Source organism: Tursiops truncatus, chromosome 3 (genome assembly GCF_011762595.2).
Source record: "Tursiops truncatus isolate mTurTru1 chromosome 3, mTurTru1.mat.Y, whole genome shotgun sequence".
In the NCBI taxonomy this organism is placed as follows: domain Eukaryota; kingdom Metazoa; phylum Chordata; class Mammalia; order Artiodactyla; family Delphinidae; genus Tursiops; species Tursiops truncatus.
The window spans coordinates 161,476,801-161,501,086 of NC_047036.1; the positions used below are offsets into that span (position 1 = coordinate 161,476,801).

The 24,286-nt window shown below is 41.1% G+C and overlaps 1 protein-coding gene, 1 non-coding gene and 1 pseudogene across 2 annotated transcripts in view; 2 read left to right on the forward strand and 1 right to left on the reverse strand.

The window, feature by feature from the left end:
* Positions 1–283: 283 nt before the first annotated feature.
* On the reverse strand, positions 284–6,378 carry LOC101321884 (large ribosomal subunit protein P1 pseudogene; annotated as a pseudogene).
* Positions 6,379–15,286: 8,908 nt separating this feature from the next.
* LOC101325451 (uncharacterized) overlaps positions 15,287–24,286 on the forward strand; it is a 50,824-nt gene continuing 41,824 nt past the window's right edge. Inside the window, exons 1-2 of the mRNA XM_019930757.3 lie at positions 15,287–15,413; positions 19,191–19,235. Of these exons, the coding sequence (XP_019786316.2) occupies positions 19,218–19,235 (18 nt within the window). The 5' untranslated portion in view covers positions 15,287–15,413; positions 19,191–19,217. The remainder of the gene's footprint in view (positions 15,414–19,190; positions 19,236–24,286) is intronic.
* LOC117311977 (U6 spliceosomal RNA) lies at positions 22,546–22,649 on the forward strand. The gene has a single exon (XR_004526166.1). It is a non-coding gene; the product is annotated as a U6 spliceosomal RNA (small nuclear RNA).

Consider the following 24,286-nt stretch of genomic DNA (forward strand, 5'->3'; position numbering starts at 1 on the left):
CCCACCAACGGTGTACAAGGGTTCCCTTTTCTTTACATCCTATTTGTTATTTGTAGACTTTTTGACAATAGCCATTCTGACAGGTATGATGTGATATCTCATTTTGGTTTTGATTTGCATTTATCTAATAAATAGGGATACTGAGCATCTTTTCATGTGCCTGTTAGCCATCTGTATGTCTTTGGGAAAATGTGTGTTCAGGTCTTCTGCCCATTTTTTGATTGTGCTGTTTTTGTTGTTTTCTAAGAGTTCAGCTTTTTATTGAGCATGTTACGAAAGAGGTTTAGTCAAAAAGACCAAAGCCCATGTCATCATCAGACTCCTCACATTATTCTTTCTTTGCTTCCACTTTCTTCTCCTCAGCTGGGGCGGCAGTGGTGGAGGGGGCAGGTCCACTAGCCCCTACATTGCAGATGAGGCTCACCATGTTGACATGGGTCAGAACCTGTGCAAACAAGCCTGGCCAGAAAGGTTCAACATTTACATCGGCTGCTTTAATGAGGGCATTGATCTTATCCTCCGTGATCTTCACCTCATTGTCATGCAGGATGAGGGCTGAGTAGGTGCAGGAGTAGGTGCAGGTGGGCTACAAGGCAGTGGAGGCCACAGTGCAAGTGAGTGCTAGGTGTGGTACTGCCTGGTGTGATGCTAGTTGCTGGTCCCCAATGTGGACCTTAGCTTCCTCTGAAGGGCTGAGCCACCTTAGCGGTAGCTGAGGAAAGCAGGCTGTTTCTTTGGGGGTTTTGTTTTTTTGTTTTTTGGGGGGTTTTTTAATTGAAGTATAGTTGATTTACAATGTTGTGTTAATTTCTGCTGAAATCACCAAAAGTCAAAAGTGAATCAGTTTTTTATATATATATATATATATATATATATATATATATATATATTCTTTTTGATATTCTTTTCCATTATGGTTTATCATAGCATATTGAATATAGTTCCCCGTGCTATACAGTAGAACCTTGTTGTTTATCCATTCTATATATAATAGTTTGCATCTGCGAATCCCAAACTCCCAATCCATCCCTCCTCCACACCCCCATCCCCCTTGGCAACCACAAGTCTTTTCTCTATGTCTGTGAATCTGTTTCTATTTCATAGGTAAGTTCATTTGTGTCATATTTTAGATTCCACATATGAGTGATATCATATGGTATTTGTTTTTCTCTTTCTGACTTTCTTCACATAGTATGATAATCTCTAGGTCCACCCATGTTGCTGCAAATGGCATTATTTCATTTTTTATGGCTGAGTAGTATTCCATTGTATATATGTACCACATCTTCTTTATCCATTCATCTGTTGATGGATATGTAGGTTATTTCCATGTCGTGGCTATTGTAAATAGTGCTTCTATGAACATTGGGGTATGTGTGTCATTTCAAATTAGAGTTTTCTCTGGATATATGCCCAGGAGTGGGATTGCTGAATCATATGGTAGCTCTCTTTTTAGTTTTTTAAGGAACCTCCATACTATTTTCCATAGTGGCTGCACCAACTTACATTCCCACCAACAGTGTAGGAGGGTTCCCTTTTCTCCACACCCTCTCCATCATTTGTTATTGTAGACTTTTTAATGATGGCCATTCTGACTGGTGTGAGGTGGTACCTCATTGTAGTTTTGATTTGCATTCTCTAATAATTACTGGTGTTGAGCATATTTTCATGTGCCTTTGGCCATCTGTATGTCTTCTTTGGAGAAATGTCTATTTAGTTCCTCTGTCCATTTTTTGATTGGGTTGTTTGGGTTTTTTTGATACTGAGTTGTATGAGCTGTTTATATATTTGGAATATTAACCTCTTGTTGGTCATATCATTTGCAAATATTTTCTTCCATTCAGTAGGTTGTCTTTTCATTTTGTTGGTGGTTTCCTTTCCTGTGCAAAAGCTTTTAAGTTTAATTAGGTTCCATTTGTTTATTTTTGTTTTTATTTCTTTTGCCTTGAGAGACAAATCCAAAAATATATATATCTACAATTTATGTCAGAGAGTGTTCTGCCTATGTTCTCTTCTAGGAGTTTCATGGTTTCAGATCTTAAATGTAGGTCTTTAATCCATTTTGTGTTTATTTTTGTATATGGTATGAGGAAATGTTCTAATCTCATTGTTTTACATGTAGCTGTCCAGTGCTGAGGGACCTAGTCTTTAGTGTTAACTTTTGACCATCCCTCTTCTACCCAGCACTCTAGCGTCAAAACTTATGTAATTAAGCACAAAATTAATCAAGGCACTCTATGGTCTGGATATAGTAGCATGAAACAAGTTCTTACAATTCTGGTGCTTTTAGGTTTGTGGGGAAAGAAATACTGTTAACAAACAATAAAATTTGGTTTATAAATCTGAAGTAAGATATTAAAAGATTCAGTATCCCCACATACAATATTCATTTTTAATATTTTGCCTCATCTCTTTTCCTATTTGAAAGTAAAATACTCTGACTCCCATATAACGTTTGACATTTGGCAACATCTTGTGAGGGTCTGTGCATATTTAAGGGTGAGGAAGAACCTGGTTTGCTCAGAAGCTTCTGTGGATGCTGGGATTTTGTCATTGCATTGTCTGTCTGCATGATACAGTTGGGGTTATCAGTAATTACAACTTGTTTAGATATTTTTGGTTAGGAGTAGAAAGTAAAAGGAGATAATACCTTTTGCTACTTAAAAGAGGGAATTAGGGCTTCCCTGGTGGCACAGTGGTTGAGGGTCTGCCTGCCGATGCAGGGGACACGGGTCCATGCCCCAGTCCGGGAAGATCCCACATGCTGTGGAGCGGCTAGGCCCATGGGCCATGGCCGCTGGGCCTGCGCGTCCGAAGCCTGTGCTCCGCAACGGGAGAGGCCACAACAGTGAGAGGCCCGCGTACCGCCAAAAAAGAAAAAAAAGAGGGAATTAGAGCTTGCATTTGTGGGACTTCCCTGGTGGCACAGTGGTTAAGACTCCATGCTCCCAACGCAGGGGGCTGGGGTTTGATCCCTGGTAAGAGAACTAGATCCCACATGCATGCCTCAACTAAGAGTTTGCATACCACAACTAAAGAGCTGGCAAGCCGCAACAAGGGAGCCCGCCTGCTGTAACTAAGGCCTGATGCAACCTAATTAATTAATTTTTTAAAAAAGAAGTTACATTTGGAAGAGATTTATTGTTAAAACCAGTGATATTTTCTTTCTCCCATTTCAAGCCCTGGGCAAAAACCTTATGAAAACATGTAGATGGACTGTTATGGCCCCATTGAACATCTGACTCTGTTGCAATGTCATTAAAATGAATTTTTGGAGCCAGTTCAATTTGTCTTTAGCTTTATAGACATGGCCTTATTTGTATCTATTGCTCTCCCTTTCATGGAAGCATAATAAAGGAAAGAAAAAAACAGCATCCAATCAATCAGTCCGTCAATCAGAAATAAGAGCTTTGAAGGAAAGTTCACAATGAATGTAAGATAACAGGGGAACCAGAGGTGTGTTGTGTATTTCCTCTATGGAGGGTAGAGGTCTCCATGATTAAGGATGTCATCAGGAATTATTTATGTTGCCACCATCTAATACAAATTAAATTAACACTGTTTCAGGAATTGCTCAGGTATGAATATAAATAGTAGGTGTGATACAGACAGCATCCAGCATTTGTGAGGGCAACAGTAATGATTCCTATTAAAATAAAGGTATATTCACACACATTAAGATAAGTAATATAAGAAAACACTAAAACAGAAAATAAGAAGTGTTGGAAAGAATGTGGAGAAATTAGAACACTTGTGCACTGTTGGTAGGAATATAAAAATGGTACAATCAGTATGGAAAAAGATAAGTAGTTCCTCAAAAAATTAAAAACAGAATCACCATATAATCTAGCAATTTCACTTTCAACCCAAAACAGTTGAAAGCAGAATCTCTAAGATATACTTGTAAACCTATCTTTTTAGCATCATTTATTCACACTAGGCAAATGGTGGAAGCAACTCAAATGTACATAGACTTATGAATGGCTAATCAAAGGTAGTATATACATACAATGGGATATTATTCAACATTAAAAAATAAGGAAATTCCAACATATGCTACAACATGGATAAAGCTTGAGGACATTATTTTAAGTGAAGTAAGCCATTCATATGAAGACAAATACTGTATGATACCACTTATATGAGGTACCTAAAGGAGTCAAATGCATAGAGATTGAGAGTAGAATGGTGGTTTGCAGGGGAGCGAGCAGAATGGAGGGGGTAGTTGTTTACTGGACATAGAATTTCAATCTTGGAAGATGAAAAGAGTTCTGGAGATCGGTAGTGATAGTCGTACAGCAGTATAAATGTAAATGCCAATAAACTATATACTTGAAAATGGTTAAGATGGTAAATTTTATGTTATGTGTGTTTTACCACAATAATAAAACATGGGGGAAAATCCACAGGACTGCACAGACCCCATTGGACCCTAAAATGCCACAAAGCCCTAAGCTTCTTTCCTCCTTGTTTACAGCACTAAATCTGTCCATTTTCCTGTGTTCATAAAGGACCTTTTCCAAAGCAGTGCCTTTGACTCTAAGGCTGTCTCTAGACTTGGTCCCCAGGCTTGGCTTACCTACCTCCTCACCTCTCCTCTCCAGACCTTGCAACCCCACTCACTGGCCTAAGCCTCAGGGACTATGTGAAGCCTGTCCTATTGTTTGTTTACGAAAAATTTATTTTAAAAAGTAAAATACTACATTCAACATATTCAACCTAATGGAAAAGAAATCAATAAAGAAGCGAAGTTGGGACTGAAATGTCATGAGAACTGTTGGGGAAAAAAGGTAAAATGCAGGTGTAATATAAATACTCATATAATGGGTAAAATAATCCAATCAAGAGTCAGAAAAAAAAAAGTCAGAAATTATCACCATATGTTTAAGACAAAAAAAAAAAGAGGCAACTATATGCTCTCCATAGGAAATGCTTTTAAATTCAAAGATGCAAAAAGATTGAAAGTAAAAGGATCAGAAAAAGATGTATATGTAAATACACCCACCAGAAAGCTGGAGAGACTCTCCTAATACCAGGAGGGAAAAAGACTTTAAAAGAAAAAATATTACTAGAGATATAGAAGGCTGTATCATGAAAAAGGTCGATTCATCAGGAAGCTGTAACATTTATATGTGCATTTAATAACAGAGTGCCAAAATAAATGAAGCAAAAGAGAAATGAAGGGAAAAACAACAGTAAATGGAGACTCCAGTATCTCACTTTGAATATTATATACACAACTAGGCAAAATATCAACACAGAAATAAAAGACTTGTAAAACACTATAAATTAAGTACACCTTACATGTCTGCAGAACACTGCACCCAACAACAACAGAATATATATTCTTCAGAAGTGCATATGAAACCTCCAGGGTAGAACAAATGCTAGGACATAAACTTCACTAAATTTAAAATACTAAGAATAAATACTTTTATGGTCTGTGACAACAATGGAATGAAATTAGAAATCAATAACTTAGGAAAAACTGGAGAAATTCACAAATATGAAAAAAAATACTCGTAAATAACCAATGTGTCAAAGAAGAAATCCATACAGAAGTGAGGAAATGTCTCAAACCAATAATCTCACCTTCCACCTTATCACACTTGAAAGGATGGGCCCCAACACACACCCCCCCCAATGAGATGAAGGAAATAAAAAAGAGCAGAAAATAGAGAATAGAAACAGCATATAGGAATCAGTGAAATCAAAAGTGAGGTGTTTGAAAAAAATTAATAAAATTGACAAATCTTTAGCTAAACTGACTGAAAGAAAAAGAAGACTCAAATTCCGAAAATCGGACAGAAGGAAAGACTATTCCACCAACCTTACAGCAATAAAAAGGATTATAAAGGAATTCAATGAACAGTATGGCAACAAATTAGATAATTTAGATGAAATAGACAAACTCCTAGAAATATACATCCTGCAGAAAATAACTCAAGAAAAAAATAGAGTTTCTGACTATACGAGTGACGTGGTTGAATTACTAAGCAAAAACTACTCAAAAGGAAAGCCCAGGCCCAAATGGCTTCACCATAGAATTCTCCAAATCATTCATAGGTTTAATATGATTCTTCAGAAACCCTCCCCACAAATAGAATCAACACAACACTTCAAACTCATTCTATCAGACCAGTATTACTCTTACTTTAAAACCAAAGGTATTATTAAAAAACGAAGAAACCAATTTTCCTTGTGTAAATGGATGCCAAAAAAATCAACCATACTAGAAAACCTAATCCAGCATCATCTAACCACAAATACACAGCGTGACTAAGTTGGATTTACTTCAGGGATGCTAGGTTGTGTTAATATCTCAAAATCAACTTAGGCAATATAATGTATTAATACAGTAATAAGCAAAAATGTCATGATCGCCTCAGTAGACTCATAGCAAGTACAGTTGACCCTTGAACAACATAAGTTTGAACTGCACAGGTCCACTTATATGCAGATCTTTTCCAAAAAATATATTGGAAAAAACTTTGGAGATTTGCAACAATTTGAAAAAACTTGCAGATGAACCATGTAGCCTGGAAATATTGAAAAAATTAAGGAAAAGCTAGATATGTCACGAATCTATTAAATGTAGATACTAGTCTATTTTATCATTTACTACCACAAAATATACACACATCTATTATAAAATGTTAAAACTTATCAAAACTTATGCAGTACGCCTGAAACTAACACAACATTGTAAATCAACCATACGCCAATAAATTTTTTTAAAAAGACTAGTAATACAAAAAAAAATACAAAACATAAGGATCATAGTAAAAAAAAAGAGAGAAGGGTATTCCTTAAGCCATTGCTGCCACTATGCCAGCAGGTATGGAAATCTTGCACGTTTTATGAAATACTTCTTTTAAAATTTATTTTATTATTGTATTTTATTTTATTTTTTGGCTGCATTGGGTCTCTGTTGCTGCGCGTGGGCTTTTCTCTGGTTGTGGCGAGCAGGGGCTACTCTTTGTTGCCGTTCATGGGCTTCTCACTGCAGTAGCTTCTCTTGTTGCAGAGCACGGGCTCTAGGCACGTGGGCTTCAGTAGTTGTGGCACTCAGACTCAGTAGTTGTGGCACACGAGTTAGTTGCTCTGCAGCATGTGAGATCTTCCCAGACCAAGGCTCGAACCCATGTCCCCTGCATTGGCAGGTGGATTCTTAACCACTGTGCCACCAGGGAAGTCCCAAGACTGCCTTTTAAAGTTCTTTTGGTATTGGAGAATGCCCCTGATGACCCAGAACCCCACAAGTTCAACACTGAAGGCATCAAAGTGGTCTACTAGCCCCCAAACACAAGGTCTCTAATTCAGCCTCTAGATCAGGCAGTCATAAGGACTTTTTTTTTTAATGTCTATTTATTTATTTGGCTGTGCCAGGTCTTAGTTCCGGCACACAGGATCTTCATAGCGGCATGCAGGGTCTTTTAGTTACGGCCTGCAGGATCTTTAGCTGTGGCATGTGGGATCTAGTTCCCTGACCAGGGATCGAACCCAGGCCCCCTGCATTGGGAGCATGGAGTCTTAGCCACTGGACCACCAGGAAAGTCCCCATAAGGACCTTTAAGTCTCATTATACACACCACTCTATGAAAAGGATTGTCAATGCTATGGAGGAGAACTCCAAAAGAGAGAACATCATGAAAGCTTGGAAGTATTGCACCATCAAAGATGCCATCTTTGTTATAGAAAAAGCTGTGAAATCCCAAACAATAAATTCCTGCTGGAGAAAACTGTGTCCAGATGTTGTGCATGACCCCACAAAATTTATGACAGAGCAAATCAAGGAAATCATGAAAGAGATTGTGGGTATGGCAAAAAAAATTCGGTGGGGTGGTGAAGGGTTTCAAGATACGGATTTTGGAGAAATTCGTGATCTAGTAGACACCACACCAGAGGAATTAACAGATAAATTGATGGAGATGAGTGCTTCCAAATCATTGCCAGACGATGAAGATATAGAAGCAGTGCCAGAAAAAAACTAATGTCTAATGACAATCAAAGAGTTTCCGTTATTCAAGACTACTTTTGGACTTCCTTGGTGGCGCAGTGCTTAAGAATCCTCCTGCCAGTGCAGGGGGCATGGATTCAATCCCTGGTCTGGGAAGATCCCACATGCTGCGGAGCAGCTAAGCCTGCACGCCACAACTACTGAAGCCCCCGTGCCTAGAGCCCATGCTCCAAAACAAGAGAAGCCATTGCATTGAGAAGCCCACGCACGGCAATGAAGAGTAGCCCCTGCTCGCCACAACCAGAGAAAAGCCCACGCTCGGCAACAAAGACCCAACGCAGCCAAAAAAAAAAAAAAAGACTGCTTTTGACTTCTTTTTGACATGGACCCTTCTATAATACAGGCACTGAAACTAAAGCAAATGGTGGAAGAAGAATTGGTACTATAGAAACATTTTTTTAGAAATGAATGAAATATTTTTAGAGAAATGAAACATTTTTAGAGAAATGAATAAGCAAAAGAGTCAGACAGAAATTATAGTGTATTTCCATAAAATTACACCTCTCCTGCCTTTCCTTCCACCTTCTCCACCTCTTCCACCTTTGCCATCCCTCAGAGAGCTAGACCACCCCCTCCTATTCAGTCTATTCAATGTGGAGACAAGGATGAAGACCCTTTATGATGATTCACTTCTACTTAATGAATAGTAAATATTCATCATACTGTACAGTTAATCAACTTTATTGTATATGTGTGTGAATGTCTTCATGTGAAAATCTAATAACTGTGTGGCAAGAACTCTATGAGATGTTTTTGTGTCATTATTGTCATCATCTCTTAATTATTATCATCTGCAAGACTTGTAAGGAAGTGGAAAGCCTATCCTTACTTAGGTATAAAGTGAGTGATATTTAATATAAAATTAGTGATGTGTAAATTTTATTACTGTTTTATAACTTTGCTTTCAAAGAATTACGTTACCATACAGTATGCTTCTCTCTCGTAACTGGAGAAACTGCATATCAGCCTATGATCACAGGTAAGTGGTTTTTTCAAAAAATGGAACAATGTTTTCAATACTGTATTATGAATATGACCATAATACATGATAAAAATTTTATAATGATTTATTCATTAGTTATAGGCTAGGATACCATGAAGCAACTGTATCCATTACACGAGGCTACCATAAAGCAATCATACTGCCATTTCTTCATTATCAGTGCATGAATCATTATAATTATGAATTTCTTTTTCACATTATCTTTTCATTTTTGATGTCGTGTTAGTAATACATATAACATCACAGCATTTTGTATCATATAAGACAATATTGATGGAGGTACTGATAGACAATTCATCTTGTAAACAGAAGACAAACTTATGGTATTGATAAATACAGTACAGTACTGTAAATGTATTTTCCTTATGAGTTTCTTAATAATATTTTATTTTCTCTTGCTTACTTTCTTGTAATAATACAGTATACAGTCATATTACATACAAAATATGTGCTAATCAGCTGTTTATGTTATCTGGTCAACAGTAGTCTATTAATAAAGTTTTGGGGGAGTCAATAGTTATATGTAGATTTTTGACTGCCTGGGGACAGCACCTCTAACCCCTGCATTGTTCAAGGGTCAGCTGTAGTTGACAACCTACAGTACCCTCTCATGATAAAAACCCTCAGCAAACCAGGTATTGATAGAAATTTCCTTCACATGAAAATGAGCATCGATGAAAAAAATCACAGCTGATATTATATTTAATTGGTGAAAAACTGGATGCTTTCCCCTGAATATCAGGAAGGAAACAATGATATCTGCTCTTATCATTTCTATTTGACAATACCCTGGGGGTTTTAGCCAGGACAATTGTGCAATGAATAAATGAATGAAAAGGAAATAAAATGAATCCAGGTTGGATAAGAGAAAGTAATGCTGTCTCTACATGTAGATGATGTATCCTGTAAATAGAAAACTCTATAAGGAATCCACTTTTTTAAAAAAAATATTAGAAATGATAATGGAGTTTGGCAAGGTTGTAGGGTACAAGATCAATATATAAAAATACATTCTATTTCTAATCACTTGCAACAAAAAATCTGAAAATGAAATTTAAAAAACAAATCCATTCACAAGAGCATAAAAATGAATAAAATAGGGGAGAGGGATAAATTGGGAGATTGGGATTGACATTTAAATGCTACTATGTATAAAATAGATGGCTAATAAAAGCCTACTGTATAGCACAGGAAACCCTGCTCAATACTCTGTGATGGCCTATATGGGAAAATAATCTAAAAAAAGAGTGGATATATGTATATGTATAACTGATTCACTTTGCTGTACACCTGAAACTAACACAACATTGTAAATCAACTGTACCGCAATAAAAATGAATAAAATAGTTAGGACTAAATTTAACAAAAGAGATACCAAGCAAAAACTCCAAAATCCACAAAAGGTTGAGCAAAGTTAAAGATCTAATTACATGGTATAACCTCCCGTGTACGTACATTGGAAGACAATATTTTGAGATGGCAATACTCCTCCAAATGATCCACAGATTGAGTGCAATCTCTGTCAGAATCCCAACTGACTTCTTTATAGAAATTGTTAAACTGTTTCAAAAATTCAGATAGAATTGCAAGGTATCCAGAATAACCAAAACAATGAAAGCAAAAATCAAGTAGGAGGACTCACATTTCCTTATTTCAAAACTTTCTGCTGAACAGTGGTAATGAAGGTAGTGTGGTAATGACACAGGGATGGACATATAAATCATTGGAATAGAATGAGATTTCATAAATAAACCCATCCGTCTGTGGTCAACTGGTTTTCAAACACAATGCCAAGAATGGGAAAAGAATATTATTCTTAAAAGTTGGCACTGGGACGAGTGGATAGCCACATGCAAAAGAATGAAGTGGATGTTTACATCACAGCACATACAGTAATTTACCAAAATGGATCAAAGACCTAAACATAAGAGGTTAAAACTTAATACTCTTAGAAAAAATGTAGAGATTTCCCTGGAGGTCCAGTGGTTAAGACTCTGCACTTCCACTGCAGGGGCCACAGGTTCAATTCTTGGTCCTTGAACTAAGATCCTCGCATGACCAGTGGCGCGGCCAAAATATATATGTATATGGAGGATAATATTCATGACCTTGGATTTGGCACAAAATTATTCAAGATGACACCAAAAAAAAAAGACAACTTGAATTTAATCAAAATTATTAACTTTTGTACTTAAGAGTATACTATCAAAAAGGTGAAAACACACATTGGGACCCAAGTTTACTATTGTGGGAATATAGAATGGTGCAGCCACTTTATTTATTTATTTTTTATTAATTTATTTACTTACTTATTTTTGGCTGCATTGGGTCTTCCTTGCTGTTCGCGGGCTTTCTTTAGTTGCAGCGAGCAGGGGCTACTCTTCGTTGCGGTGTGTGGTCTTCACATTGTGGTGGCTTCTCTTGTTGTGGAGCCCGGGCTCTAGGCACGCGGGTTTCAGTAGTTGTGGCACTCGGGTTCAGTAGTTCTGGCGCACGGGCTTAGTTGCTCCGCAGCATGTGGAATCTTCCCGGACCAGGGCTTGAAGCTGTGTCCCCTGCATTGGCAGGTGGATTCTTAACCACTGCGCCACCAGAGAAGCCCGGTGCAGCCACTTTAGAAAACAGTATGGCATGGGAATTCCCGGGCAGTCCAGTGGTTAGGACTCCGCGCTTTCACTGCTCGGGGCCTGGTTCTATCCCTGGTCAAAGAACTAAGATCCTGCAAGCCGGGCGATGCGACCAAAACACGCACACACACACACACACACACACACACACACACAAAATCCTCACAAAAACAAACAAACAAAAAAAAACAGTATAGCAGTTCCTCAAAAATTATATTCAAAGTTACCATGTGATCCAGCAATACTGTTTCTGGGTATGTACTCCCAGGACTCAGATATTTCTACACCCATGTTCACAGGAATGTTATTCAGAGCCAAAAGGTGGTAGCAACACGTGTCCATCAAAAATGAATGGATAACAAAATTTAGTATATACATAGAATGGAATTTTATTCAGATTTAGAAAGAAAGGAAATTCTAACATATGCTGTAACATGGGTGAAACGAGAACATCATGCTAAGTGAAATAAGCCAGTCAAAAATGGACAACTACTATATGAATCCACTTGTATGAAGTACTTAGAATAGTGAAATTCATAGAGACAGAAAGTAGAATGGTGGTTGGTAGGGCCTGGGGGAAAGGGAAGTGGGAGATGTTGTTTAATATGTTTAGATTTTCAGTTTTGAAAGATGAAAACACTTCTGAGATTGATTTCCCAATGTCAGTGTACTTCTCACTACTGAACTGGACATTTAAGATGTAAACTTCATAGTATGTGTTAAAAGGTAAAATTTTAAAGCAAGAGAAGGAAAACACAGCCCACAGAATGGAAGAAAGTTTTGCAAATAAAATATCTAAGGGATTTGTACTGAAGGTATATAAAGAACACTAATAACTCAGTAAGAAGTCAACTAACCCAATTTTAAAATATGAAAGAATGTAAATAGACATTTTTAAAGGAAAATGTACAAATGGTCAAGAACGCATTAAAAGATGCTTGCACTAGCCATCAGAGAAATTCAAATCAAAACCCCAGTGAGAGGGACTTCCCTGGTGGTGCAGTGGTTAAGACTCCATGCTCCCAATGCAGGGGGCTGGGGTTCAATCCCTGGTCAGGGAACTAGATCCCACATGCATGCCACAACTAAGGAGCCCATCTGCCACAGATAAGAGCCAGTGCAACCAAATAAATAAATATATTTTAAAAAATGAGATACCACTTCACAACCACTAGGATAGCTAGAGTTAAAAAAGTGAGATAATAAAATTTTTGTGGATGATATGGGAAAATTGGAACCCTCAACCACTGCCGGTGGGAATATAAAATGGTGCAACAACTTTGGAAAACAAATCTGGCAATTCCTTGGAAATTAAACCTAGAATTACCATAGGACCCATCAATTCATTCCTAGGTATATGCCCAATAGAAATGAAAATATGTCCAAACAAAAACTTGTACACGGAAGTTTATTGTAACATTATTCATAATAGCCAAAAGGTGGAAACAAACTAAATGTCCATTAAGAAATGAGTAAATAAAGAAAATGTGTTTTATGCATACAGTGGAATATTATTCAGCCATAAAGATGAATGAGGTATCCATACATGCTACCACATAGAAATTCCTTGAAAAAGTTATGCTAAGCAACTGAAGTTAATTACAAAGATAATACTGCATATGATTCCATTCGTATATAACTCCAGAACAGGGAAATCTGTAGAAACAGAAAGATTAGAGGTTGCCTACAACTCTGGCTTGGAGGAGGAAGATGGGAAGATAGGGAAGTGATATCTAAAGGGTACCAGGGTTTCTTTTAGAGGTGACAAAAATGTTCAAAAATTGTGGTGCTGATTGAACATATCTGTGAATGTACTGAAAAACATTGACTTGTACACATTAAAGGGATGCAGTGTATGGTATGTGTATTTTACCTCAATAAAACTATTCAGATAAATAAATGCATTAGAAGTTTTGAACCAATGTGTTAAGAATATTAAAAGTTTTCAAGTATATCCCACATTTCCAAAACTTATTGTTTTTTATATATATAATGTTCAATGTCAATTATACCTCGTTTGTTTTTTTTTGGTTTTGGTTTTGGTTTTGTTTTGCGGTACCGGGCCTCTCACTGTTGTGGCCTCTCCCGTTGCGGAGCACAGGCTCTGAACGCGCGGGCTCGGTGGCCATGGCTCACGGGCCCAGCCACTCCGCGGCATGTGGGATCTTCCCAGACCGGGGCACGAACCCGTGTCCCCCACATCGGCAGGCGGACTCTCAACTACTGTGCCACCAGGGAAGCCGCTGGTTATGTTTTTTTTTCTAATTTATTTTTGGCTGCATTGGGTCTTCTTTGCTGCCCGCGGGCTTTCTCTAGTTGCAGCACACGGGCTTCTCACTGCGGTGTCTTCTCTCATTGCAGAGCACGCGCTCTAGGCGCTCGGTTTTCACTAGTTGTGGCAGGTAGTCTTCAGTAGTTGTGGCACAGGGCCTTAGTTGCTCCGCGGCACCAGGGATCGAACCCGTGTCCCCTGCATTGGCAGGTGGATTCTTAACCACTGTGTCACCAGGGAAGCCCCCAAAACTTATTGTTTTTTGTTATATTGGTAAAAATAGTAACTAGGGGCTTCCCTAGTTGCACGCAGCAACGAAGACCCAATGCAGCCAAAAATAAATAAATAAATTTATAAAAAAATAGTAACTGGATTGCCTTAGGGATATCATAGCCGTTTACATTTCAAAATTTCTAGGCACACACTCTGAAACTAAAATAAATTTCCTTCTAGTGTAAAATGTATACCTGAGAGTATTGTTGAACACATCTCGCAAATTATGATTGGTGGGAGAAGAGTCCCTGTTCCCAGGCAAGGGCTGCAGGGTTCAAACTTCCCACCAGAGTCAAGTGCTTGGGAGGCCAGGGGATTCTCTAGCTAAAATACCACATGTGTGGAGAGGTAAAAGTGACGGCCTCAACGCTGTCAACAAAGATAAAAATGGAGCCAGACTCTTTATTACACATGGTGAGGTCATTTTTCAGTGTGTTTGTAAACAAGGGTCACAGTATCCTGAGTGACCTCACAGTCTATGCCAAGTATTGCCCTGTGGAGGTCCGCAAACCCTCTTCTCCCAATTGGCCTGACCAGGGCGCCCCTCTTGCTTTGGATAAGGACATCGGTTGTTCCGGAATCTTACTCGGGAATTCCCTGAGCACACCAGTGTCCCCACATTCTGAAAGATTTGAGGAAGCCGCCACTGTCCCTCAAGGGCCAGTGACAAGTGTGGTTTAAAGGCAAACGTCGCTGGGCTTCCCTGGTGGCGCAGTGGTTGAGAGTCCGCCTGCCGATGCAGGGGACACGGGTTCGTGCCCCTGTCCGGGAAGATCCCACATGCCGCGGAGCGGCTGGGTCCGTGAGCCATGGCCGCTGAGCCTGCGCGTCCGGAGCCTGTGCTCCGCAACGGAAGAGGCCACAACAGTGAGAAGCCCACGTACCGAAAAAAAAAAAAAAAAAAGGCAAACGTCGCTGGAAGGGACAAGCTCCTGCCCTCCTGTGGAACCTGGTTCTGCTCAATCATGTGACCTCCTGACCTGTTGTCACTCAGGAGAAAGGGGGGGCGGGTGCTTGCGAACTGCCCAATCAGGGGCGCAGCAGGGGAAAGTGGGCGGGCCACGCTCTGCAAACTGCGTGGACGCTCGTGGCCACGATTTGCGTGGAATCTCGTCTGCGTTTAGGTGTCTCAGGTGTGTCTGCTGCAACGTAAATACGGGCTGCACGGGCCGCGGGAGTCTATGGGAAGACGCCGGAGGAGCCCAAAGCCGGGAAATGGTGAGTGTGCTGGGCCAGGTGTCCCAGGACAGGGAGGAGGGACAGTCTGAACCGGCCGTGGCGGGACGTGGGCCTCCCGACGCGGTAAACTCAGGAGTCTGCGGACCCAAAATCGCAGGGGACGCCGTTCAGACCTCATTCCCTCCGGCTGTCGCAGTGGCGGGGCTGGGTCGGCAGCCGGGACCCCGGGCGTCCTGTCCCGTCACTGCAGGCGGTGACTTAAGCCTGGAGCCTCTCTGGGCAGCTCTTCGCCCACAGCCCCGCGACTCGTCTAGAATGTGTGGTGACCATGGGGAGAGTTATCAGGGGACAATCGTGATTCCGTCTCCGTGGTTCGTGCGTGGGAGGAGCTGTGGCCTGTGGGGTCCCAGTCCCTCCTTTCTCCCCAGGGGGCACTCGTTTTCTCCTGAGTTTTCCAAATGTTTGGAGAGCAGGGTCTCAAATCCAGGATCCAGACTAATTTCCAGATTAGCTCTTCTTAAAACTGGCAATAAATCCCTAAATTTCCACATCCCTCCCTCATTCCCACAGCCAACTTTCCGTCTTCAATTCAGAGCATCATTATCAACTCTTCGTTCTCCCTGGTGTATTTCAAACAGACCCAGTATTTTAATTGTTTATCCTTTTTCTTTGTTTAAAAAATTATTTATTTTTGGCTGTGTTGGGTCTTCATTGCTGCACGCGGGCTGTCTCTAGTTGCGGCGAGCAGGGTCTACTCTTGGTTGCGGCACACGGGCTTCTCATTGCAGTGGCTTCTCTTGTTGCGGAGCATGGGCTCTAGGCGCATGGGCTTCAGTTGTGGCTCACGGGCTCAGTAGTTGTCACTCGCCGGCTCTAGAGCACAGGCTCAGTAGTTGTGGCGCACGGGCTTAGTTGCTCCGCGGCATGTGGGATCTTCCTGGACCAGGGCTCGAACCCGTGTCCGCTGCATTGGCAGGAGGATTCTTAACCGCTGCGCCACTATCCTTTTTCTAAAGAGTCATGGGTGGCTCTTTTTTAAGGATTTATACTTGCTGTGGATATTTTCCATGAGAGGAAATCTGAGAATAACCACCAGGAACTGAAACCAACCACCTGGAACTGAAACCGTATAACTCAGATTGGGGCTTGAACCCATGGTCTTTTAACTGAGATCTCACACCTGGTCTCAGGACTTAATGAAGCTCAGGTCCTTGATGTCTCATTGCAGGAAGAATTCAGTGAGAGACAAAGCGATAGGTAAGAAGTGGACACACTCCACAGACAGAGTGTGGGCCATCTCAGAAGGTGAGAGTGGCACCAGGGTGTGGGGTTGGCCATTTTTATAGGGGTGGATAATTTCATAGGCTAATGAGTGGGAGGGGTATTCCAGCTATTTTGGAGAAGGGGTGGGGATTTCCAGGAATTGGGCCACTGCCCACTTTTTGGCCTTTATGCTCGGCCTTGGAACTGTCATGGCACCTGTGAGTGTGTTACAGCGAGTGTATACTGAGGCTCAAGGTCTAGTGGAAGTCAACTTGTCCGCCATCTTGGACCTATTCTGTTCTAATCAGTTTATGTCATGTCCTCAGGCTATGTCATTCTTTTAAAGGTTGTGCCGTGTCCCCTTCCCTCCTGTTTCAGAACTACATTGTATGGAATCCTTGTGCCTCTCCTCGAGGATCTTTCTTGGGCACAGACATCCTATGGGTAGTCCTTTAGGTAGAGTTTCTTCTTTGGAATCGTTCCTGGGTGTTCTCTCCTGTAATCACTTCCCCTCCCTGGGTTTGTCACCCTGGAAAGATTTATTCATGTATGTGAGCCTCAGTTATTCAAAAAATTAAAATTTATGTAAGCAGTGGAGCTTGAACGATAGCATTTTCCAAAGAGGCAAGAAATAGGTGAGCTTCAGAAAAAAAAAATATTCTTGTATTACATTGCATTAAAAATTCTTGTTTCTTTTTTCTTCCCTCCCTGAGCAGGCGTAGTAATATCCTGAGGTCTGTTCTTTTTGTTTTGGGTTTTTTTTGGGGGGGGGGCGGGGGGTTGTTCAAATGCAATTCCAGGGCTTAGGCTTGAGGTGTTCAAGTACAGTTTTTTAAAAATTTTTATTGAAATATAGTTGATTTACAATGTGTTAGTTTCAGATGTACAGTCAAGTGATTCAGTCACATATATACATATATACGTGTATATTTATATGTGAATATATGTATATATACTTTTTAGATGCTTTTCCATTACAGGTTATTGATATTGAGTATAGTTCCCTGTGCTATACAGTAGGTCCTTGTTAGTTATCTGTTTTATATATAGTAGTGTGTATATTTTAATCCCAAACTCCTAATTTACCCCCCCAATTATGTTTTTATAAAACAATTTCTTGCTGTGGAAATAATTAATTAATATCATTATTTTCTGAGAGTAATAGATACTTATGTGTTTTCTTGTTGAACTAGAAAAAAGCCTTACAATTTTCCCCTCCTTTCTGCATAAACACTAGGTTTGTGTGATTTTGCTAGATTCTTCAGCCACTGGGGTCATTTAAAATAGCATCTTGTGGTCCAAAGCAATGTGACTGGGAGCAGAGGCCTGAGGTCAGTGACTCAGGGTGAGGCCCCCTTGAGGCTGCAAAGGGAAGTACTTGAAGGCCCAGCTGGTTCTTCCTGGAGAGCCCAGCAGGTGTCCTACCTGCTCACACCCACCATGGAAGGAGCCTTTAAGCGGAGAGAAGCTACAGAGCCCTGGAAAGCTGGGGATAACAACTGCACATGGCAGAAAGGGTTTTGGGGGAGATGGGATGGTGATGCCCCTTTTGAGGTTGTAACTGTGGTTCCCGCAGGTCTGTTTCTAGGTATAGGCTGGAGTTGTTGGGTTTTTTTTTTAATATAAATTTATTTATTTATTTTTTGGCTGAGTTGGGTCTTTGTTGCTGCGTGTGGTCTTTCTCTAGTTGCTGCAAGCAGGGGCTACTCTTCGTTGTGGTGCACGGGCTTCTCATTGCGGTGGCTTCTCTTGTTGTGGAGCACGGGCTCTAGGCATGTGGGCTTCAGTAGTTGTGGCTTGCGGGCTCTAGAGTGCAGGCTCAGTAGTTGTGGCGCATGGGTTTAGTTGCTCCACGGCATGTGGGATCTTCCCGGGCCAGGGCTCAAACCCTTGTCCCCTGCATTGGCAGGTGGTTTCTTGACCACTGCGCCACCAGGGAAGCCCTAGGTTGGACTTTTACATCTACAGTATAGCTGCGCTCAGAGTGTAATTTGTTTACATTGAGAAAGTCGGTGACAGGAGTTCTGTGTCCTGGGGTAGGGGTCATGAATTTGGGAGTTCTTTTGGGTCAGAATCTTAAATTGAATTCTACTGAGAGTTTTCTCACTGTGGGAATGGAAGCCTGAAAAAGGGAGTGGTTCCATTATTCCCCAGGGAGAGGAGGGCGTGTGACGCTCCCAGAGTCCATCCCTGTGGCTGCTCAGGTGCCGCCACCCTCCTTCACCAGGGACTGACCTGGTCCAGCGGTTCTATCTCAACCAGGAGAGGCTAGTGGGTGTTAAACTTTCAAACAGGCTCCTTCTGTCCTGTGAGACGGCTGACTGCTTATCTGTGCTGATTCCAATATTTGTGTCTCTTTCCTCTGGATTCTTTCATCCATTGAATAGTGCAGCCCTTTGGCTGTAGTTTCCCTTAGCACTTTGTAATTAATTCCCTGTGTGGGAAATAACATTTTTAGTTTCTTGGGCTTAAAGAAAAATCTCAGTTGATTGAGAGATACGATGTCGGTAACAAGAAAATTGTGGAACTAAATAGAATTTTTGTTCCTTTTAGGGAAGAGAACCTCAAGATGTGAGATGAATGTGTTTACGTTTTCAGGTATGTGTTTCATTTTACATCAGTGTTTGTGCATGTCCTTAGGGGAAATTGAAATTTAAAAGGCAGGGAGCTCCCTGGCAGTCCAGTGGTTAGGACTCATGGCTTTCACTGCTGGTTCAATCCCTGGTCAAGGAAATAAGATCCTGCAAGCCGTGCAGCACAGCCAAGAAAAAAGAAAAGCTAAAGCAATTGATGTGAGGACAGCTAATCAAAGCTTACATACATCTTTGAAAATTCTACTGCATTTAAAGAACTAAACCCAAACCCCTGTTGCATTATAATGTTATATTGATTTCTGAAAATACCACCCTCCCCCAGGTGAGATATAGGGAAGGGACAAACTAGGATACACCTTGTCATTTTAGTTAGCAAGGGATTTGAAAATTATGGTTTATACTTTTGTAACCATTAGTGTTCAAAGGAATTAGATCTTAACAATAGTTTCCTATGTACAAAAGTTAAAATTAAAGAAAAACTATTAAATAGTAACACAGGATGTATATACGTTGCTTATTTTCAAGAAACCTGTGAGATACAAAAGCCTAACTTAAGCAAAGTCACTGCCCACCTATCCTGGTCCCCTCCAGCATTGTTACTCCAGCCACTGCAAATACAAAGTTTTAATCATTTCTTGAGCTTCCTGTTAATGTTTCTTTATATAAAAACAAGCCATTGTGAATTCCTATTTTTCATACCCAAGTTTGTCCTTATAATGAGTAGTCAGACTCCACATTTTTGAAACTTGATTAAAGTATAGTTGGTATACAATGTTGTGTTAATTTTTGCTGTACAGCAAAGTGATTCAGTTATACATATATACATTCTTTTTCATATTCTTTTCCATTATGGTTTATCACAGGATATTGAATATAGTTCCCTGTGTTACACAGTAGGACCTTGTTGTTTATCCATTGTATATATCACAGTTTGCATCTGCTCACATTCCCAGTCCTTCCCTCCCCCAGCCCCCCTCCCCCTTGGCAACCACAAGTCTGTTCTCTGTGTTTGTACAGACTCCACGTTTTTTGATGTTTACCGACAGCTTGCGCCTCCCTTCTCTCTTCCCCTTGTGTCCACGCCCGGAAAAGCCGATAACAAAGTCTGTAGCCCTCTGGCATTAGTTTCACATTCCAGCCACACAAGCCCCTGTCTGTGTGCAGAACTCTTATCCTGGCCCAACCCCTGACAAAGATTCTTTGCTTGACCAGAGAATCGTTGGTTCTGACCCTAAACCTTCTCCTGGGCCTATCTGTGTAGTTCCTCATGAAATCCAGTTTTACCAGAAACCCTGCTGCGTCAGTTAAACCGAATTCCCCAGCTGCCCATGTCTGATTGCCTTCTGTATCTGATTGGGTTCCTACACTCCCGCCATTGCTCAGGTGATGTGCGATCACCCTGGCCTGACTTCAGTAAGAATCCTGTTAGGTCAGTTTATCCAGACCCACCAATCCCTGGTTTTTCTTTTAGTAATTTTCCATCCACTGACGCCCCCCCACCCTGCTCTGGCCATGAATTCCCACTTCCACGTGCTGTATTCAGAGTTGAGCCTAGTCTCATTTCCCCCTGGCTGTGAAATCCCATCGCAGTGGTCTCTGTACCTGTCCCAGGGGTTCTGGATAAAATCTGCTTTACCTCTTTGACAAGTGTCACTGAATACTTTTCCTTTAACATCCCCTAGCCGTGATAAAAACCCAGGCCAGGCTCCTTTCCTTGCTTGCTGAAGCCTTCTCAGAGCTGCTGGAGAGGCCAGCCCTGCCCTCCCCCCAAGAGCGTGATTACGTGGGTCATAGACCTTTTTTTTTGGCCCCACTGGGTGGCATGCGGGATCCTAGTTCCCTGACCAGGGATCGAACCTATGCCCCCTGCATTGGGAGAGCGGAGCCTTAACCACTGGGCCACCAGGGAAGTCCCGGTCATAGGCTTTTTCCTACCCTGAGTGTGTGTGTGTGTGTGTTTGCATGACACACCAGCATCAGTCTCAACATGGAAATCACATCTCTGCAGGTGGCAAGAACAGTTGGTGTGGTGAGCAGCCTGGCCAGACATGACCACCACCCGTGGGTCTGTCTTCTCTTGCTCTGACTCGCTCACCTGCTGTGTTGTCTTGTGGCAGCCGGGGCTGTGGGCTGCTAGGTGCCAGGGACCTCGTGCTGTGAGCAGAGCAGCAGTATGGGATTGGCACCCTCCTTGTATTAGTCCTGGGTTGATATCTTTGCCAGGATTTATCTGTGTGTTAGAGTGAAGCTGTGACAGAGGCAGGCTTGGCCCCGACATACCCCAGTGAGGGTGAGAGAGAGAGTGAGACTATGCCCTGTGCAAGAGGTGGCTCCACTGAGTGTTGCTCTTGAAAGAACAGTCATTTAAAAAGACAGAAAAAGAGAAGAGAGGGGGAAAGACAGCCAATAGATGGCAGGCTGAATCCGCCCTCCTAATACCAGGGGGCGCACCAGGACCCCTAAGTACCTCTGCTGCTGCCCCTGTCTCTACTGCAACAAAGCTCCTGACCGTCAGAGTTACAGGGGGCAACACCCATGGCATCCTTGTGGCACAGCCAAGGGATTAGTTCAAACTGACCTAAACCTGCGGTCCTTAAACCCTATAAAGCAACCTGTTGTCCTGGAGGAGACCCCTATTCCTCATGGCATTAATGTGAGGCCCTCTGGAGGGAAAAATTTTATAAATACCAGGGTAGAGAGGTCACCCTCTCCCCCGAAGTATATACAGTGACTGAAAAACTAAAACAGGGAAGGACAGGAGAGAGGAAATAAGTGAAAAAATACTGAAACAAAGGTCCACAATTTAACCCAACTGGAAATCTAAAATACAGTAAAAGAATTTACACAACAGAAAAGATAAAGGGGCACTGTTTGGTTTCTGGGGCCTCTACAACATAGTTTCTGAATTAATTTTGTCATCTGCTATATTGCATTGATTCACAAACCTTCATGCAAATAATACTGGGTCTCGGGCTTCCCTGGTGGCGCAGTGGTTGAGAGTCTGCCTGCCGATGCAGGGGACACGGGTTCGTGCCCCGGTCCAGGAAGATCCCACATGCCGCGGAGCGGCTGGGCCCGTGAGCCGTGGCCGCTGAGCCTGCGCGTCCGGAGCCTGTGCTCCACAACGGGAGAGGCCACAACAGTGAGAGGCCCACGTATCGCAAAAAGTAATAATAGTAATACTGGGTCTCACGGTACAGTTATATTAGGATCCCACTAAACTTAAGCAAGGTAAGATAATTTCTAAGATTATCTAAGATGATCTAAGATTCCCAATAATCTTAGAGGAGTTACTGGATATAAAATAGGGGACAGTGCTCGCTTCGGCAGCACATATACTAAAATTGGAATGATACAGAGACTAACATGGCCCCTGTGCAGGGATGACACGCAAATTCGTGAAGCTTTCCATATTTAAAAAAAAAATTATCAAAGCTATAAGACCCACTGATAGACGGTAAACTTTACTATGTTAATAAAAACTACATGTGCTATATCGCACATTTTAAAAATATTTTGATAACTGTATTTCTACATAATTTGTTTCCTTTATAATTCTATGTATTTTTTGCAGTAAAAACATTATTCCAAAAATATAACTATAAAAAAAATAAAATAAAATAGGAGACAAATAAGCATGTCTCACCTTAACCATCAGCCAACTTGCCTAAAGACCCCATGGTCATAGGATTCATTTGTCCTAAAGTATCCTATAGTGAACAGGAAAGCTCTGAACTAATGATTCACAAATTAAAATTAAATAATTTTTTTAAATAAATTTATTTATTTATTTATTTTTGACTGCTTTGGGTCTTCGTTGCTGCACGTGGGCTTTCTCTAGTTGCAGCAAGTGGGGACTACTCTTCATTGTGGTGTGTGGGCTTCTCATTGCAGTGGCTTCTCATTGTGGAGCACGGGCTCTAGGCACACGGGCTTTGGTAGTTGTGGCACACGGACTCAGTAGTTGTGGCATGCTGGCTCAGTACTTGTGGCTCGCGGGCTCTAGAACGCAGGCTCAGTACTTGTGTGCATGGGCTTAGTTGCTCCACGGCATGTGGGATCTTCTTGGACCAGGGCTTGAACCTGTGTCCCCTGCATTGGCAGGCAGATTCTTAACCACTGCACCACCAGGGAAGTCCTTAAATAATGTTTTTGCCAATTCCAAATTGGCTTGACAAAATGGGACCCCACAGATTTATCCCCCAGGTAGATAATATGTGCCAAAGTAAATTAAACAGGGCTTTGAAGGATTGAAAACCATTACAAAAAATTATTTCGTGAAGAGGTGATTACTTGCAGTGCTTCTCCTTTACACAGCTGAATTTGGCCTGTTCTAAAACATGAAAAGAAGGAATGGCACTTGGTACAACCACTGTGGAAAACACTATGGAGGTTCCTTAAAAAACTAAAAGTAGAACTAACATATGATCCAGCAACCCCATTCCTGGGCATATATCTGGAGAAAATCATAATTCAAAAAGATACGTGCATCCCAGTGTTCGTTGCAGCACTATTTACAGTAGCCAAGCCATGGAAGCAATCTAAATGTCTATCAACAGAGGAATGGATAAAGAAGATGTGGTACATATATACAATGGAATATTGCTTAGCCATAAAAAAAGAATGAAATAATGCCATTTGCAGCAACATGCATGGACCTAGAGATTGTCATACTAAGTGAAGTAAGTCAGACAGAGAAAGACAAATGTCATAATTTTAAAAAATGATACAAATGGAATCTAATTTTTTTAAAAAATGATACAAATGAACTTATTTACCAAACAGAAACAGACTTACAGATATTGAAAGCAAACTTATGTTTACCAAAGGGGAAACGTTGGGGGGAGGGATAAATCCGGAGCTTGGGATTTACATACACTTCTATATGTAAGACAGATAACCAACAAGGACCTACTGTATAGCACAGGGAACTCTACTCAATATTGTGTGATAACCTATATGAGAAAAGAATCTGAAAAAGAATATATCATATGTATAATTGAATCACCTTGCTATACACCTGAAACTAACACAACGTTGTAAATCAACTATACT